The sequence below is a fragment of the Polypterus senegalus genome, chromosome 2, assembly GCF_016835505.1.
Source record: "Polypterus senegalus isolate Bchr_013 chromosome 2, ASM1683550v1, whole genome shotgun sequence".
NCBI lineage: Eukaryota > Metazoa > Chordata > Cladistia > Polypteriformes > Polypteridae > Polypterus > Polypterus senegalus.
This window is the reverse complement of record NC_053155.1, coordinates 129,336,042-129,356,732: the sequence shown is the minus strand read 5'-3', so window position 1 is coordinate 129,356,732 and position 20,691 is coordinate 129,336,042. Positions and strand designations below refer to the sequence as shown.

General features: G+C 34.6%; 1 protein-coding gene across 2 annotated transcripts in view; it reads right to left on the bottom strand.

The window, feature by feature from the left end:
- The window catches only part of uvrag (UV radiation resistance associated gene), a 331,183-nt gene that overhangs the window by 144,328 nt on the left and 166,164 nt on the right, over positions 1-20,691 (bottom strand). For both annotated transcript variants that reach the window (XM_039744584.1, XM_039744585.1), the window contains one exon: positions 18,508-18,673. In XM_039744584.1, coding sequence (XP_039600518.1) covers positions 18,508-18,673 — 166 coding nt within the window. The remainder of the gene's footprint in view (positions 1-18,507; positions 18,674-20,691) is intronic.

Below are 20,691 nucleotides of genomic sequence, written 5' to 3'. Positions count from 1 at the left end.
CCCAGCATGTATTCAAACCCGATCTGACTTACGGTTTGTAATCAGTGACCGCGTGTTTTTTTTTTCCCCAATCTTGCCAGTCCCCACATGTTGCTGTATGGTGGTGTTTCTTTTGTACATTTTGAAGAAAATACAGTGCCAGGTGCTCATTCAGTGTAATAGGAACCATAGCACAGAGAGGTGTGTACACTGCAACAAGTACACATGTCGTAAATGTAGGAAGGGTGGTCCTTGGGTTTGTGGGAACTGTCAATATTTGAATGTGATGATTTTATATAGCACGGATCGGAAATCAGCAGTTCTTACCATTGCACCACGCAAGCTGTCGTATCAACCGCCTACTGTAACTTGCTTTCTTTTTTCTTCGGTTATAGTCTTGAATAAAAGTGCACTTGTTTTGTTATACTTGTACACCAACATATGTTCCTGTGTTTGAGCGACACAGGCATGCTCAAAAAATACACGTGTAATGCCACGAAAAGTGCACGCAGACACTTCAGTTCACAAGCACTGGTACGAGAATGCAGTCACAAGTACACTGCAGAGCTAAAGCGCGTCTTTATGTGAAAGCAGCAGTGTCAGATGGGGAGTGTCTGATGATTGCATATAAGCATTGCGCTAAAGTTAATGCTCTTTACTATTCTTTCCTCTGCATGTCCTAGAGTACAAAAGAAACAGCATACAGCAACATGTGGGGACTGGCAAGATTGGGGGAAAAAAAACATGCGGTTACTGATTACAAACCGCAAGATGTTATGCGAATGAATATGAATAATATTAATAATGTTGCATCCATGCCACAAAGTTTTCCGAAATGTACTATACAGGTAATAAAACGAATAATTACAAATATCATATATACAGTACCTATGTCTCTGGTTTTTTTTGACATCATAGACCATAAGGTGCATACTAATTCAGCGTGAACAGTAACACTCAATAAAACTGAATAAAAAGAAAATCAAGTGATGGTGAGATACGAAGACGGCAGATTCGCCAGCATTTGTGTGTCACCGAGGCAGCTGTAGTAAATGTGTGTCAATGTGGCTTACTAACACGACATTTTTTCTGCAGTTATATTTTTGAATAAAAGCGCACTTGTTCTATTTGTACCTTTTGTGAAAGTGTTTCTTTCATATTTGGACTTCAGGCTTCATACATTATATAGTTTATGCCTACATTTTGTCATTTACTACTAGAATATGGAAAAGTTTCTGTTTTAAAAATGTGTTTACACAGATTACTATAGAAACGGAACAGACATGAAATGCGTGTGTTCCAAATAACAATCTATTATTTCCACTCTAAAACTCAATCAATCGAGGCATGAGCTGGGAGAAGTTCGAGCACATTCTAAGTCAGTGGAGGGATGCAATAGCCGGCTGCTTGCAGCTTGTCTTTATTGGCACATTTAGAAGACAGAAGACACTGGCGGAGAGTTGCGAACGGATTTAAGAAGCGATTTAAGGTGGGAAGGATCTATGAGTTTTTTCGTAGGCTCTAGTAATTCTAGTGTTAAGTAGTTATAAACATACTGTACCATATACGTAAACTACTATTGGCATTCATAAATATTAAAATACAGTACAAGGCTTGAATTTGATTTGTGATATGTATGGGAATTTCCCCACGGTAAAAACAAGTGGGGCTAGGGAATCTGCACTAGCAATTGAAAGGTTGCTGGTTCAAATCCCATAAATGCCAAAAGGGACTCTGCTCTGTTGGGCCCTTAACCTGCAATTGCTGAGCGCTTTGAGTAGTGAGAAAAGAGCTATATAAATGCAAAGAATTATTAAAGAACAATACCGTATTATCATAAAACACCTGATTTACCTTTCCATGTGCATTTGGCAAAATTTATTTTCAAAATAATAATACTTTTTATTTATTTATCGGCGCCTTTCTAAATACTCAAGGACACCAAACAATAGATAAAACACACATTCTAAACAAAACTAAAATGCAAAAATTAAAATCAGACAGAGCAATTATAATTAAAGAGAAAAAGCAGTCTTAAACAAATGAGTTTTAAGTTTAGATCTGAAAAGTAAAAATGATTCAATATTTAAGCTCAGATGGTAGTGAGTTCCAACATTCTTTCAAGTAGCTGAAACATACTGTTTAAAATCAATATTAAAAATAAACACTCAAACTTTATTATATCTGTACTGTTGAATTAGTGAATTCCTAGATATTTCAGAATATTTTCTTTTAAACAGCCTCTTTAAAGCTGGTTTATTACATGCTTTTAAAATCTGGTATGTCAGAGAATCACTTTGTTAGGTTTGTAACATTAGCTATTGTCGGTTTTGTAAGATTTATATTTGCATTACTATCTGTTTAAATATAAATTACTGAAAACAATTACATTTAACAAATGAGTGAAACGGATTTAATTTTCAAATGTTACAAATGCCTGCTGCTTTAATTGTCCAAATCTCTTCCTTTGTTTACATTTGTCACAACGTTAAAGCTTCCTGTGCGAAAACAAACTTGTTAATTATTCAATTTTTCAGAACTTCAGTAAAACAGCCTTTGTTATGCTATTATCAAAGTATCTTGCCATGTAGGGTTGATCAGACTTTGCTATTCCTTATGCCATTGTACTAAATCACAATTAAAAAAACTACAGTAATTGCTGACGGTACCTGTAGTGAATTCATTGTAACTGAGAGACCGCGTTACATTTATCAACGTACCATTCAAATATGACATATGTACTTTCAGTATGTTTAGCAATTATACTCATGACTACATTAGCTGACCAACTTTGTTGTTCTGCATAGATTCATTATATGTTGTGTGTTCATTGTTGGATTAGGCATGTTATGTTCCTTCCTATATAGTGCAGACCTGTTAATGACAGCCACTGTGTGGCACTGCCAATCAGTGCCCCGAAGATTGGAACTCTGTGAGTGCACAGAGATCAGGGTTATTTACTTGGTGGCAGTACTTGATTTGCACCTAAAATCTGGAATAGCCTGCCAATAGGAATTCGCCGGGCTGATACGGTGAAGCACTTTAAAAAACTGCTGAAAACACATTATTTTAACATGGCTTTCTCATAATTTCACTGTAATCAAAATCCTGATACTCTATATCTCCAACTCATTATAATAACTATTCATGGTGGCTCTAAAATCTGTACTAACCCCTACTCTCTCTTCTGTTTTCCTTTTCCGGTATCCTTTTGGTGGCCACCACCATCTACTCAAAGCACCGTGATGTTCCAACAATGATGGATAGATTAAAAGCCAGAAGTCTGTATGACCATCAACATCAAGTGACTCCGTGAGAACCCTAAATACAAAGAGGACTATTTCATTTATGTTAGGTAGAATGCCCAGAGGGGACTGGGTGGTCCCGTGGCCTGGAACCCCTGCAGATTTTTTTTTTCTCCAGCTGTCTGGAGTTTTTTTTTTCTGTTTTTCTGTCCACCCTGGCCATCGGACCTTACTCCTTTTCTATGTTAACTAATTTTGTCTTATTTTAATTTCTTATTTTGTCTTTTATTTTTATTTTCTTCAGTAGGTAAAGCACTTTGAGCTACTTTTTGTATGAAAATGTGCTATATAAATAAATGTTGTTGTTGTTGTTGATACCCTGTATTGCCACTTTCCAGCATGAAGTACACAACCAGAGGATAATGCTGACCTCGAAACCTCAAAGATCATCATGTCTGACTTGTGCTCAAATAGTTCCAGTCTTCAGAGCTCTGACTGGCCATGCCTTGCAACATTTTTTGAAATCACTCTTCGGCCAGCATGTGTAATTAGCAACATGGTGTGGCTGCATCCACTACACTAACATATCTTGTTTATTTCCGATGTACCTGTGCACGGTTTTCTTCAATGGAAAATATAGAAAGACCTTGTAATTAGTAATAAATCTTTCATTATTATTATTCCTTCAATTGTGCAATTACGTATTTTTTTATTATATATTTTTAACTTACTGTTTGTTTTAGGTCATTTGTTGTACTTTCTTTGTGGAAATTTTCCATTTGCACCTTTTGTTGCTTGAGGCATGGTATCGCAGAGCCTAGTACTGCTTGCTACTCCATAGCCTTCAGGGTCTATTAAGACTATTGCACCATTATTATCCACTCAAAACTAGTTTAGCCCACCCCACCTTGATTTCAATGCATTTCACCAGGTTTGGCGAAGTTTGTGAACATTTCCATTGAGATGTGAACTCTGGAGGATACACATCACTAATTATCATGACTTTTTTACATGTAGTTTTTACTCATGTTTTTCTCACATATTATTGTGCCTTCTGAAGCAATTTTTGTACTTGCAGTCACACAAGCGCAGTACCAAATTGAACTTGGTACTACAGATACCGTACAAAAAAGCCAGTACTAATACATTTTCAAAATTTCACTATCAACTTTATAGCAAAGTATTGTTTTTTTGTGACATCCCTTCTTTCAACACAAGACAACAAATCTGAATGGAACTGATAAAACTACATTACATTTTTTATCAGTCTTTATTTACAATGGCTAAACACTTTTGGATATGTAATGTAACAATATGTGTACAATCTCAGGATGTGAGAGAATTACTGGATAACTCTGATAGTTTGAAAAATTAATTTATTTGACAAGTTTTAAACTTTTGTTTTCATGTTTGGACTCAAGCCCCATGTAGCCCATTTTAAATTGCGAAAATGAGCAATATACGTCAAGCTAATCCAATACCCTCCAGCTTGTATTTATCTTGTTCATGTACTTAATTAAAGTGGTTGGGGAAGGAGTTTGGGGATCTGTATGGCCTAATGTAACTTTCTATCAATGTTTGAAATATACTGATTGTATCCTTCATTGTGTTTAATTACTGTAATGTGATATGTAAGTACACTGCAATTTGTTTAAAAAGCCACAGTGACAATACAAATGAAAACTACTGTAAAATGTTCATAGCCTAATCATAATTCTTTCTACTGAGAAGTTTTATAATTTATATATAAAATGTCAAGATACATCTACTTCATAGTTACAGTGCTAGTAGTCCGTGCTTTATAATAATGCACATACAAAAGAAAAGCACATAGATTTTAATGCTGATGACTTACAAATCTAATTGGACTTTAAGATTCTACAGAATTTTAGTTTAAGATAAGACAGATACTTAATTCTAAAAGTATAAAATGCAATTTAAAACTTCTGGCACTGAGAAATGTACTGCTGTTTCAAAGTATGAATGCTAATAATATGTGAAGTACTGCACATAAACGCATTAATGACCTTTAGTTTATTTGAAGAGCATTTAAGTAATATTTTATCGGTTCTGAAAAATATCCGGTGAACATACTTAGTGACATCCATTACCATCTTATATATTAGCAATAATAAAATGCAGAAGTGAAATTTGTCATTTGTAATATATATATATATATTTCTAAAAATAGCATTTTCGTTCTCAGCATAGCTTAAGCTACTGCAATACCAAGCATTTCATGCAACACACTTTAATCTTAATTACTGTATGATTTCAAGACACTTTATGCATTATGAACAGATATCAGCAGAGGGCACTGTAACTTTCAAATTAAAGTTTCACTCAGGCCTGGGTTTGTTAAAAACAAAATTAAAAACTACCGAAAACTAAAGGTTTAAATCCACAATGTATTCACCTGTTACTCATTTAGTGCTTTCTTCACCTGTCTTGAATATTACAACACAGTGTTCTTCAGGGTCCCTTACTCAATTACTGCAGTCAGGAAATTTAGTAATTAGTAATTATTTGATTAATATTTCACAATTTACTTCTTCCATTACAGGGACACTGAGAACGGGACAATGTCTTGACAGCGTTGGGTCCAAAGCCAAAATCAATCTTGGAACTCACTCGTAACAGGCCAAAATAGCAGATAAGGAGAAAACTTATGCAGATGTGTACAGACTGTGCAATCTTACAATAAGCGCTGAAGAGGTAGAAAAGTCAAACACAGTTCCATGACCAAGAATGTTTCATATTGATAGCAGCACTTACTATAATCAGGAGTTAATACAAGTAATAAAAATGCAGAGCAAATCTATGTAATTAATACAGTTTACTTTTTGTATGCTCTGCATTTTCTGCAAAAATAAAGCAAAAAAAATCAAAGAGCATTTAAGGCAGAACTTTCTATTATGTCAACAATTAAGCTCATTCCAAAAAATACAGTATAAAGCTTTATCACTCAAGTACATTTGCTATGTAGCTTACACAGTCAGGTCTTTAGCCAAAACAGACAATTTCTAACTTCACTGTAAACTGTTTGCATTCTCAACATTAACCCCTCTCTTCAGCGCTTAAATGATCTTTATAAACACTGCTAAGCATTTTAATCAAATAGCAAAAGTGCACTCTTGGTAGAGTTCTAAGTTGATAAGCACACCTATCACTTTTGAAAATCAAACACACTGCTAAAGTGTTTAGTGTGTTTTAATTAAAAACATTCCACTTCCCTATAAGATCCTCTTTCAATCACAACATACACATTATCCCCCAGTGATTATACTTTTTAAAATTAACTAATTTATTTATTTGTAGGGGGTCTGTGGCTTTTCATAATTCCAAAAAAGGTTTGATCATTTTGTTTCAGCATAGTTATACACATACAGCATATGTCTTAGTGAATTTCATTAATAAGTCTTTAAGTTCTACATATAAATTTACCACATGCTGTTCGAAAGTGGAATCAATGGCATAAAGATATTGACTTTGGTATATAAACAAACAGATTCTACTTATTCTGTGTGACTAACTCGTAACACTATAAAAAAGCTTTAATTCTGGGTTACAAACTGTGAAGTCTGATTTAAACATTTTAATGAATTTTAATGATGAAACACTCATTGGTTGGGTTCACACAAAACACTGTCCATCTGCAATACCCATAACAGCAATATACTACAACTACTACTACTAACAACTTTGTGTCAAGCACAGATAGATATAATGTACATAATGCATTGCACAAAACCTTTCAAAAAGCTAAACACAGCTGAAAATTTTGACTAAAACAGCTGTATCAAGTCTGTACCTATAAAAACAAAACATACACGTTAGAAGAAAGAATAAATATTGAATAATAAAAAGGGGTTCAGAACTGGGTATTGCCTGGAAAAAAAACAAAAATGAAAGCAACAGTGAAGACTGTGCAATTACCAAATTGTAATAAGTAAATATGTGCCATGTCCTATGAAACCAATTCATTTTTTTTCTTTCTTGATTTAAGATTTTTGAATATAGCTAACAGTAGTGCAAGCACAATATCGTACAATGCCTTGAATGGAAATAGCCTTAAAGCGCATTGCTTGAGTTCTGTTTTGAGAACTACAAAATTTAACTATGATTTCAAGGCACTGTTGGAAACACAAAAATATTGAATAATGCCAATCTGAGTCTGTTTGCTGGCACAATTTTTTGAAAGAAGAAGAAATATTAAGGAACAGGTTTACTTTTGAAAAGGTTTAAGACAGAAAAGAAATAAATGAACACGTTCTTAAAAGTACCAACCATCATCGGTCTTATCAGTGACAGTGTTAGTAATCTGTCTTGAAAGATGCTGGAGGATAAAAACAGACTTAAAAGTTGTATATTCTAATAGTGCATGGACAAGACAATATGCATCAAAATATTCAGCATTTACTACAAATCACAATTTAGAGTGCCATCTAGTGTGTATTTGAATTATAGATGATAGTTGACTAAAAGGGGGAAAAGGGTACATAGTAGTAAATAAAATAAAAAAATTAAAAAACAGTTGGGAATTACGCCCCTGGGCACTTGCTTCCTTCATGACAGCAGAGAGAGTAGAATATACTGTATGTGACTCATTAACTCTTTTCAAAGGAATTTAGAATGTGAACAACAATCTAACTGTGCTAGCATCAGGAAAGCAACAGATTAATATTATGAAGCTGGGACAAGACCCAGCAGCCCCATGGCCCTGTCTTGGATAAGCGGGTTAGGAAGAAGGAAAGATATACAGTAAGTGAGGGATTCACTGGGTAGACAGATACATAATTAGAATTTGAATAACAGACCGAATGCATAAAAGGTTCTTCTTTTTGTGACTTCTATTTATGGCATAAATCAAGTTTCCTTTGAATCCAGAGGTAAATGAAATCAAATCTTTTGTTATGAAACATTCAAAAACTTTTGACCTTACACCAATGTAAGAATAACACTATCACACACATTTTTAATTCCTAAAACTGTGAAAGGCAAGTTTCTAACACTGTATTTATTTATATATATATATATATATATATATATATATATATATATATATATATATATATATATATATATATATATGTAATGGATAGCCGGCCATTTATCCCGGCCAATACCCCCAAGCCGCCAGGTGGAGCCCTCCTTGCAGCGTGGAGGTCCCCAGAAGCCCAGTAGGGCATCATGGACATTGGAGTTTTTATGCATCGTGCCCTGTGACCCAGAGGTTCGTCACAGGAAGAGCGACGGACTTCCGGGTTGAAGAAAGGGACTATTTACCCTGACCCGGAAGGGAAAAGGACTTGTGGACTATTGGGCAGAAACACTTCCGGGTCAGGAGGTATAAAAGGACTATGGGAACTCCCAGACAACGAGCTGAGCTGGGTGGAAGGGTGGCAACGCGTCTGGGAGCTGGAGGATTGTATTATTGTGATTTATTGGTGATTTATGAGTATTGTGGAGGAGAGTGTGCTTTGTGCACTGTGGCAAGAAAATAAAGTCAACTTGAGGACTTTTACCTGGTGTCTGGAGTCGTGGACAGGGGTTCAAGGGAGCGAGCGCCCCAATCGTTCACAATATATATATATATATATATATATATATATATATATATATTTATATTTATTTTTTTATTTTTTTATTTTTAAATTTCAACACTCGGGTATTAGTTCAGCTTAGATTACATGATGGCATACTCAGTATCTTGAAAAGAATTTGCTTTTCACGTAAGCTTATTTAAAAAAAAACTAAAAAAAAGTAGCTAACTTTACGTGAATTATGTGACACTAGTATTGTGAGATTCATTGACGTTTTGATATTGCTTGTCATTTCCAGCACTGGCCATTTTTCACTTCCAAAGAAGCATAATCTTTATTACCTCAGTTTTCAATAAAAAACATTATATTAAGAATATTTCTAAGCCATCACTACAAAGTACATGGTGTAAGTAACATTTAAAAAAAATATTTTCTGCATGGTGTATTTAGTTAAAATAATGTTTCTGCATCAACCATCTTCATTTATTCTTAATATGTTAAACACTTGTGATTCTATAGCGGGTTTATGATCATTCTTAAATTGCACTACATTCTCTCAGGGCAACTGGATACAGAATTTTCTATAAGTCTGCAATTTTTATTACTTGCTACTTTGTTGTAATGGTAAAAACACACACTTTTAAGCCCACATTTTATACTCTCTGGTTGTGATCAACAACGTAACGTTATTGATCTGATGTATATGTAGTGTACAATATATTATTTCAATGAAGTGCTTACAGTTTCTTTTAGATATCCTGTATAACCTTTGCTTATGATACACCAGTTAACTAAACTTGTAAGAGTGTCTGATGAAAAATGAACGGTTGATGATAAAAAGCAGCTGCTTGAACATAAAACTCTATGCTGAATGAGAGATTTTCAAAATAATAAGATATAGTACTATTTGACAAAATCATTAGTTTTGCAGAGCCACTCTCACCAAGCCTCAAAGAAGCATCACCAGTAGGAGGCCACATAGGCATGAACCTACTGCATCTTAAAATCTCCGGTCTTTTCTTGCACATGACATAGACAACTTTACTATCTGTCATACTGAACTCCTTTTATTTAAAACATCTGCAAAGAAGAAAAGCATGGAAGAGAAGTATGCCAAAGACGAGAGATTCAAGGTACTTCAGACAGATGCTTCGGTTTCACATATCCTGTTAACTCTCTGTAAGTGATGAGTGTGTCAGTCTAAATGAGCAACAAATTGTTATTTCTTTCCAAAACTCTTATACTGGCATCCCTCTTTGGACACTCAGACCCTAAATTGGCCCAAAGTATGTCGGTGCTTGTTTGTGCCTGATGCACGAGAAACATGTACAATACTGCCTTTACATTGTGGCCATCACTGCTCTCCATGACTGTAATGGAAGAATCTTGAGCATAAAATGGAAGTATAGAAAACACATAATCACAGAAAAACTGTAAGAGTATAAATCAAATGTAAACAGGGTGATGTTTATAAGAATTCTATTCAATCTGTTCTAGAGTCCGTCTTGAAATCTGGCACCGAACTATAGGATGGATGGATAGATGGACAGATAGAGTTTTATTTGTCCTCATGGGGAAATTTGGCTCATTATAGTAGCTAGATAGATACATTCATACATATACTATTGTCTCAACACTGACCAGAATGTCAAAAATGAAGAAAATTAAAAAAAGAAAACATGTGACTTGGCAGCCACATTTATAGTGAGGCATTATGCACGTGTATTGCTGTTGGTACAAAGGAGCCCCAGTAGCATTTCTTGATACACTTTTCCTTAAAGTATTCCGTGTTAAGTGTGTTGAGAGAAAGGATGTGTAGCATTTTTTATAATGGCATTCAGCATTGTTTTAAATCTCTCCTTAGCTTCTACCTCCATGTGGTCCAGAGTGCATCCCATAACTGAACCTATCCTTTTAATTACCTTGATTCCTTAGTAGGCTTGAGGTGCTCCAGTGTTGCTAACATCCATATCAAAAACGTACTCCTTGAGTCTCAAAAACTGCAGTCTGCCCAACAAATAGTCCATTATCTAGGACACCATAGGCATATCCACTTGTTTATCTCTAAACATACCCACTAACAGAGATGGCTAGATGGTACAGAAGGCATTTAGTGGCAAAATCTGTGTACATTTAAAGAAAATTGAAGAAAAGTGCTCTCATGTACATCACATATTTAAAAAAAAATGATCACAGTCACATGGTTTTAGCATTATTTACTCCAATGCACAAATTGACATCATATTAATCATTGTTAGATCTCAAACTCTAATCTAAGCCTTTTGATGAAGAGATTAATACTTTTGCAAAACAAAACTTAGCTTAAAAATGAAAATCTATTTTTTTTTCTTTTTTAAATCAAAATCTGTATTCCATTAGTAAATACTGTAGAATAATAACAGACACAAGAAGCACATTGTGATTTAAAATTTAAAAGGAAGTTTCTGCTGACGGAATGCTCAGTAAATGGGATGGAATTGTTAAATGTTGCTATGACTTCCTTTTTAAATGGATCTGTGGCATATTTGTACATTTATAAGAAATTTATACGATACACTTATATGCTTGTAGCATACAAAAATCCTGCAGGGACACAGCACATTAAAAGGCATCAAAGGTCAATCTGATATTGTGAGGTTTCTACTGATCCTGAATCAACTGAATTTCATTCGACGACAGTCTTTCGTTTGATCAATCAGCATTAAAGTTAGCTCCTAACATAATAAAGAAACGCTTATATACACCAAGGAGCAGGTTTAAATGATCTGCCAGCCCTAGGAACAACAATAATTAGAGATTTTATTTTTTCTGCCAAGCTTGTAAGGTTTTGCTTGTGTTTTTGTGAATGGCAAACAAAACTGACTAGCTGACGGTAAATGACTGTCCTGGAATTACAACTTTGATATAGTTCTAGATAAAACAAAAACACAGATACACCTAGAAAGAGAACTTTCTGCAAAAACAATACTAAAAATATGAAGGAAAAACAAGACAACACCTACTTTCATTTTGCTTGATTGTAATTACACTGATCCCCTGCTATATCGCGGTTCAGCTATCGCGCCTCCGCTACATTGTGGATTTATTAATACTATTATTATTACTAGGGGGCTCCGCCCCCTGTTTGCTGGGCTCACCGTGTTTGGTTTACCGGATAAACAATTTAAAGAGATTGTTATTTTCATGGGAATTGTTACATATGGATTATTTTCATTTTTACTTTAAAACTTTTGTAAAAACAATATTTGTCCTTTATTTCCTGCCCTGGGCGTTGTTAAATCTCTTTCTCGTGGGACTGATAACACTGTTCGCGTTGTGAAGGCAGGGTCTGAACGCACACTAAAGAGATGCAATCAGTTCAGCTGGTGTCTTGCTGCTGCTGCTGCTGGCCAGCTATGTGTTGTGCTTGTCGCGCTTTGCGTCAATCTTATAAAGGCCTGTACAGTAGCTATCCTTTTGCCACTTCGCATCTCTGCCGCTAGCAATCTGAAGGAGGAGGAGGAGTGGGGGAGGGTTGAACGCACACAAAGGAGAAGTGCTCAGATCATCTGCTAGCTTGCTGCAGCTGGCAAGCTGCGTGTTCTACTTGTCATTGTTTTAAGAGCTGGGAGCACCTGAAGTTTGTCTGCCAAAAGCATTCCAACAACTGCTAGGTTAGATGTCAGTGAGCTTGTTTTAAATTGTTTGTAAGTAGGGCGTGACATGCAAAAGTCACCGTCTCACGGGTTTTGCTTCCTAAGGTTGTAATGTCTAGTCTTGCATGTCATCAAAGTGTCTCTCTGAGATGATCTGGTCTCGATCGCTTCGCTTAACCCCCCTGGAGGTACGCTATGCTCCTGCCACTCTGTGTCTCTCCAGCTCACGTTGTGAAGCAGGGTGGGGGAGTTGAATGCACGCTATGCAGAAGTGGATGGATCAGCTACTGGTTTTGTGCTGCTTCTGCCAAGATGCCTGTTCTGCTTGTCGCTCTGCGCGCCGATCATTTAAAAGCCAGTACAGCAGCTGTTCTTCTGTTTCAGTGCCTTGTCTTAAGGGACGTTAAAATTATATAATAGAGAGATGTTACTCATATCCTTAGCCCGACATCCACATATCATGTGTTTACAACGTGTGCTTTAATAAGTTTACATGTGTTTAAAGTATGTGGGAGGGGTATTTTAAGGATTAAACTATCAAAAAAAAAATGTTTATTTATATGGTCTTTCTATATCGCGGATTTTCACCTATTGCTGATGGGTTTGGAATGTAACTTCAGCGATAGGCGGGGGATCACTGTAAACCACTTTTTGCTTAAAGAGTAATTGTCATCTTAAGCTTCAATCATACTCAATTAATTCTTTCCCAGGGATTTTCAGTTGTACATTTAATTTACATAATCTTTGCAAGTGGGGTTCCTTTGCAACACATTTCTGTGACCTTCAAACTACCTACACCATCTTTATTGGTATTCATTAGCCAACAAATAAACCTGACAAGCAAACAAATATAAAATTAACAGGCTTCTACTTGTTATATACTTGATATCTAATTACTTGTTATCACAAGAGCAAAATCCTATAAATGGGATTCAGACTTGGTCCTACATAAAGTCTCTCACACACTACTAGAGAATGTGAACGTACTGCAAAACAGTACATGCAGTCAAAATGAATCTGACTACTTTAGTAATACTTAATTTTTTAAAAAATGTTCCAGGATGGGCTCTGTCTCCCCACAATTCAAGATCTGGATTAAATGTGTTCAGTACATGGTTGGAAGGACAAATTACATTTTTTTGGTTTGAGAATACTATATATCCTCCTGCACATACATTATAAAATACTTCCTGATTAATGAAAAAACAAACAGATCGCTAGAGACTGACAGTAAGTGCTTTGGGTCTCCTTTATATCAGTGTAGAACTAAACTAAAGTCCCCTCTTAAAAGGTGTATTCAACAAAAAGGAGATCTAATATTGTATCTGTTGAAATCCTGAAGAATTCATTTGCTGGATCCAGTTATGTATTCAATGTCTGCTGGATTAAAAGCAAGCAAACACTAATACGAAAGTAACTGGATTTTTAAAGGGCAACTTCACAAAGTGTTATGTGCTTAAATGGTAAAAACAACAACAACGACAAAACAAAGAGTTAGTTGTTACAGTCATAACTAGCTGGTAATGCACTTAATCAGTTTTTGATGATAGCTATTTACCACATGCCTTGAAATATTATTTATATAGTAAGTAAAATGTGATTTTTTCCACTACATAGTCATTAGTTAGTAGACTATCAACGTCATTGCAACTAACCTGTATGTATTACCTTTCTTCTCACTTTTTTAATTATACGTCAAGTAGCATTTCTCTTACCATTGGTTTCTTTTTTAGATATTTTTGCCAAAAAAATGTTTCCCAGTGTGTTATTTATAAAAAATATGTTCAAAATTATTTATAGTGTGATTTATAACAACAACAACAACAACATTTATTTATATAGCACATTTTCATACAAACAGTAGCTCAAAGTGCTTATAACATCAGAATATACTTATAATAAACTATTTCCAATTTATATTAGCTGTACTGAATTCATTAGAGAGTTTTACAGAAAAATCTAATGCTACAATCAACTTTGAAATCACAGTAAATATTTTGGCTCCAGTCAGTATCATGGCATCAAGTGAACAATATGTTTTGCAAGCTAAAAAAAGCTGTAAAAAAACACTACAAATGCATACTCTACAAGTACTAAGACAACAGTAAAAACAAAGAACAAAAATCCCTCTAGAAGATGCTACTTGCAGAAAGGGTAAGAATGAAGAGAGTGGATACCTAAAAATGGCATGTGTGTTTGGCAAACATATAGCAAGGATATGGCATTGGAAGAATAATGATTTTAAATAATCTCATTTGTTAGGCAAAGTTAAAATGGGTAAAAAGTAAAGACAAGAATTTCGTAGTTATCGGTTTCAGCGCTTTGTAACTGAGTCATCAAATCTTTAAGGACATTCTTTAATGGACACGGTGCTAATGTGATCAGGAAAGCTAAAGGGTTAGATGTTTGTTTTGTTGGTCAGAAAGAGGTATGGAAGCAGTTAGTTTAATTTACTGTGATTGAGTTGCAGAATATTTGTTGCCTTCCAAGGTTAATCTCGTTAAGCAAGCAGAAAGCTTGTCCAGGGCTAAAGTACATTCAAAGGTCATGTTTTTTATAGCTAGGTATTTATTATCTGATTTCTGGAACACAGAGAAGTTTTGCTAAGGAACTGACCAGAGGGGGTCTATATAAAGGTGATGCAGTACACAGTCCTGAAATTTATATTCAAGAATGCATTTAAAGACCTGCTTTATACATTAGAAAAGGGGAAAAAAGGCATTTTTATGGTTGAAGATTTAGGAGCATATATATTTCCCCACAGATTTCAGCAAGACTCCTTTTTCAGTTGTATGTATCTGTATGTAGCTATAATCCCTCAATTTGCATGAGTCAAGTGTAACACCTCGAAGGAGAAAACCACCCAAAGACGTAGCATTTCTCACTTAATGGTCAAAAGTGAATGTTTCATTTACAGGCAAGTTTGCCTTGTAAAAACAATGCTTGATACAAATAACTGGCTACACTTCAAACTTTAAAAACTTTTAAAAATGTACAATATAGCCTGGTAAACATGTGTTTCCAGTCACTATTATATTGTGTGACATATTCAAGAAACTGAAAGGTTCCATGGAAATAAGCTAAATATTTTCATCAATATTTACATTGAGCATATTTCCATATGCCATGTAAGAATTTAGAATAATAATGGTTTCTGCAGAACAGAATAAAATACTTTCTTACGACAATCCTTTGACTTCAGACCATTTAGGAGCATTCATTGGTTTGTACATGCTTGCAGCACTTTTTATCTAGATTGCACACTTTATATTCAGCGGGTTGGAAAATGGATGGATGGATATTACTACTGTGTAGATTTTATAAAAAAAAAAAAAAATAATGGCATTTAAGTGTCACCATACCTACTTTATAACTAAAATTACACATGTGTAATTTATTTTTGACTGTTCACTTGTGGCACTAAAAATGTATGTTACTCTCTTTTCTTCACACAGTGTAATAAACATTTTAAATGTAGATCATGTTTTTTTCTTTTATAAATATTATTTTCAAAATTTAAAAAAACAAATATCATTCACAAACCAAAATAATTATATTTTATGCATCTAAACTCTTCAGCTATGCTTGCATGTATATATTACTGCTTATTTTCACTTGTGGCAAGATGCAGCATGATATAGTTTGTCAGTCAGTCAGTCATTACCTAACCTGCTATATCCTAGCACAGGGTCACGAGGGTCTGCTGGAGCCAATCCCAGCCAACACAGGGTGCAGGGCAGGAACAAACCCCGGGAAGGGCACCAGCCCACCACAGTGCACACACACACCCACACACCAAGCACACACTAGGGACAATTTAGGATAGCTAATGCACCTAACCTGCATGTCTTTGGACGGTGGGAGTAAACCAAAGCACCCAGAGGAAACCCACACAGACACGGGGAGAACATGCAAACACAGGGTGGACCCGGGAAGCGAACCCAGGTCTCCTAACTACTGGGCAGTTGCGCTACCACTGTGCCAGTATGCTGCCAATGATATCGTTTGGAAACAGATATTTCATACAAGACTTCAATACAGGAAAACATAAAATTCTAATAAATTATCTTGAGAAACAAACTGATTGATAAAATAAACCAGCAGAGACAAGAGACAGAAATGCAAAGGGTCACAGTATAATAAGATGTTAACTATAATAAGAAATGTAACTTCTAAATGTAAATGGGACATATCCATCAATGGTTAGGACACCACAATAAAAACAGAGAAAGCTTCTCAACTCCCTTAAGTCGTCTATCACACAATTATCAAAAACAGGCAGCTCAAAGGGATGTATCATATGCAATACTGTAATTATTTACTTTTTGACAAGTGTATTTCACTTCACATAATGTTGGCTTTATCATTTGTGGCCATGTGATACCAGGCATCTCAAGAAAGGTATTCATTTAAATTACATATTTGAATTTTGCTGAAAATCCATTTCAATTGTATTTTCTTAATTCTGTTTTTATTTTGCAATAAATTCTGGAAGGATCTGTATTTGATCACACTCTAGAGTAATGAATTCTAAGAGGTTATTGTGGCTGGGCTTTCTAAAGTCTGTCAATATCTGCTTTTAGAATAGACCAATATACAGTAGAATATCTGAAAATGTTCCTTTTTTTTTTTTTTAAGAGTATGTGTATGTGCATAAACAGACTATATTGTATATATGGCAGCACTGCATCCAAATTGTGCCCTTTGCAGTTTGGACATACTCTAGTTCATTATGACTGTACTGAATAAATCATGTTAATAAATGGATCAATGGATGTATGAGTAAAAATAAGTTCTGGTGACTAAGGGGCATGGTCTGCAAAAGCACATGGTAACTAGTGCTATGGTACTAGAGTAAGATGAATCATTTTCAATGTACAGTAAGGATCTCAAAGATTATGCGTGACTGAGGAAAAACAGAATTCTTCATATGGTTCTTTAATACATTTTGTCTTTTTTCTGCTTATTGAAAAAACAATTTTTGGAAAATGAACAGCTGGGGCATACATTCAAACAGTGTCAACAATTTGAATTGAAGACCCCTTCTCCCCTCAAGCATTGGTTGTTAAGCACAAAGCCATCATTTCTGAGTTTTTCAACAGCAGTTTGTGAAACTGCACCATTGAACTGACTTTCAGCTTTTTGAAGCACCACAGATATGCACAAATACTGTACAAAGCATACTTTTCATCTGATGTTTCACTTGCTTTCATTTACTAACTGTATACCACTCTGCAGTGTTGATATGACATGAGGCACTATGGTAGCTAATGAATAAATTATTACAGGACAGGACTTCTGACCAATGGAAAGGAGGGAGGTGGGTGTTCAATTTAAAAGATCATTTTAATTTAATAATGTTACCCAGCCATTCACAAGAAGATTTACTTAAAAATAACCTTGGGCGCAATACATGTGTTTGGAATGGTGTGAGCATATGATTGAATATCAGACACATGGATTATGCATCACGATTAAAGTGATTGTTTTTTTCATGGAGAGTTTATATATTAAAAAAAATTGTAGTTAAAGTACAGTGTCAGTTCTTATATTATATACATATAGAATGAACCAGACAAATAAATGTAATTAACAGCTTGTATTGTCTTTCAAATAAGACAGTAGTTGGAATGAAAATCTAAAGCTTTAATGATCTTTAACTTATAAACATAGCTGAACCCATAAATAGCAAGCAGGAAAGGTGCATTGTAATATATGTTTCTCTACATCCCTACATCTACATCTGTCAAATGTAGGGCAAAGATTTTCTTTTTTAACTTGCAGAAGTCGCCATAGTCTGGGTGTCTTAAAACTTAATAGGGTAGACATGTATTTTAAGTACAGTAAATTTAGCAGTCATTGATGATAAGGACTAATTGCTGAGACAAACATAAAACAGTACTAATTAATACTTTAATTCAATCAGTCAATCTTTATATTATTTAGAATACATTATAGAATGTGCCATCACAAGTTACATAATACATTAAATATTTATGACATTTACATCTAAACACTAGATTTATTTTTAAAACCTTGAACAGGTTTGAACATATTTGAAGTAAAATTTAAGTAAAAAAAGTAAAATTAGCAGCATTGACTTACTCTCTCTCTTTCTCAGTCAGTTTATCTGTTATATTATCCTTGATTGATGACCTTGACCCTTTGTGGATTATTGGATACCTGAGTGGAATTTGAAGGAAGTAGGAAATCATCAGCACCAAGTGAGCTGTGTAACCCAGGGCAACCGCTATGCTTCCATCATCTTTTGCTGTATTTAAATGAAAACAAGAGAGAGTCAGGGCACACAAGCAGACAGATATAAAGATCTTTAAAGATATACAACACAATCCAACCATTTGTCAGTCTATGGTAGAGACAACCACAAGAGAAACACCTTTTACAATTAACTTAACTAGAAATAATGAGGCCTGATTCACAATGCAATACTTACATAACAAGTATTGAAAAAATTAGTTTCAATTACAATTATGAAAACATATCTATGTGAATTTTTATTACTAAAAAGAATGCTATTTTACAATTTATGTGGTCAGCAGGGTTAGCAAAGATCCATATATCTTTAGCAGCACATAGCAAAAATGTTTTTGTTAAAACTGTTTCTACAATTACAGAAACAAACACTGGCATATGGAGGCCAGACCTAAAATGTTAACATAGCAGCAGTAATGATTTACTTCTAAAATGGTAAAAGCCGAAAACAAAAGTTTAAAGGGAAAGAGCCAGAATAAAATCACCTGTCTCTTTTATATGTGTTTTCATTAATGGTCATCTGTTCAAACAGCCCAGCGCTGGGTGGTAGTATGAAGCTAACTCACATCAGGTTATGACAACTATAAAGCTTTAATTATATGTTTAATTTCAGATAGAATGATTTATGTTTATATTATTAAAGTGTGTCTTATAAAATTGTCTATTCAGCAGCATGGATGTTATTAAGTGTAGGTGGTGGGGGTTAAAACTGTAAACAGTAATTTGGTTTAATGATAATAAGTCTGAAACTGATAACATAACAAACACAATGAAAGCGATAAAGGAGCACATTACAAACTGATTAGCTGCTTTATGCTTTCAAACTGCACCTATTGATGCTGACAGCAGAACCATATACAACTGAAGGCCTCCACTTTTTTTTTGTTTTTATATGCAGTTTTTGACTTGTGTTTATATGTATGTGCTCAACAATGCTAAAAGCAACAATACACTTAAGTTTGATATCCTTTTCTATCCCCAAGTTAAAAGTATTTCTTTAACTAGCCTGGTGCTAAAAGACTTTTCACTGCAAAGAAAACAGTGCATACCGCATCAATTTTCAAGAATACAGTTCTAATGACCACATGCCAAAGCTTGCACACTGAAGTAAAATTACAGACATGCTATAAACAAAACATTGTTCAAAAATGATAAAAAACTTAATTTATGACTCTGAGGTTCCATATGAGGGTATGGTAGTGAATTAAATTCCTATATTGTCTCATTACAATCTCTGTTTGGATCCACAGCCCAATATTTAAAACCTTTATCTTAACACAGCACAAAAATAGCATCAGAGTATGTAAGCAATATGCAAACTGCCATTAACCACTAGCTAAGAGCATAAACAATACATTAGCATGGAAAACAAAAACGCAAAGTTGTTAAGGACCCAAAAACTACACATCCTGTATGAGGGGCGATTAAAACATTTGGAGCCTCACCTATTAAGAGAAACACTAGTAGAACCAAGCCAGCATATATATATATATATATATATATATATATATATATATATATATATATATATATATATATATATATATATATATATATATATATATATATTTTAAAAATAGACCTTATGATTATTTGCTACTGCTATATGGTGTATACATTTTCTTCTGATTAAGAACGTGTCTAAACAAAAAAGCCAAGGAACCACTGCAAAATTTAAAATGTAACTCGGATCATGACACTTCCTACATTTTACAATAGTGAGTTACCTCTAAGGTTCCAGTCAATTCCTGCAGACCCTAAATGACAATGTGCTTCCCATAATAACAGTTTTATGCATTAAAAATGAAATCATACATTAACTGTAAAGAATGTGTGAAAGTCAAACATTCAACCCATACACCACTGAGGAAAAGATCTTCATTCACACTCCTCCTTAGTGTTTTGCCTATATGGGCCAAAGCACATTGTAAAGTGAGATGATTTTTCATTCAAACATAAAAATGCAATTCATAGAAAACAATTAAGAAGTCACAGCCTTGGCAAAATTCCATGTAG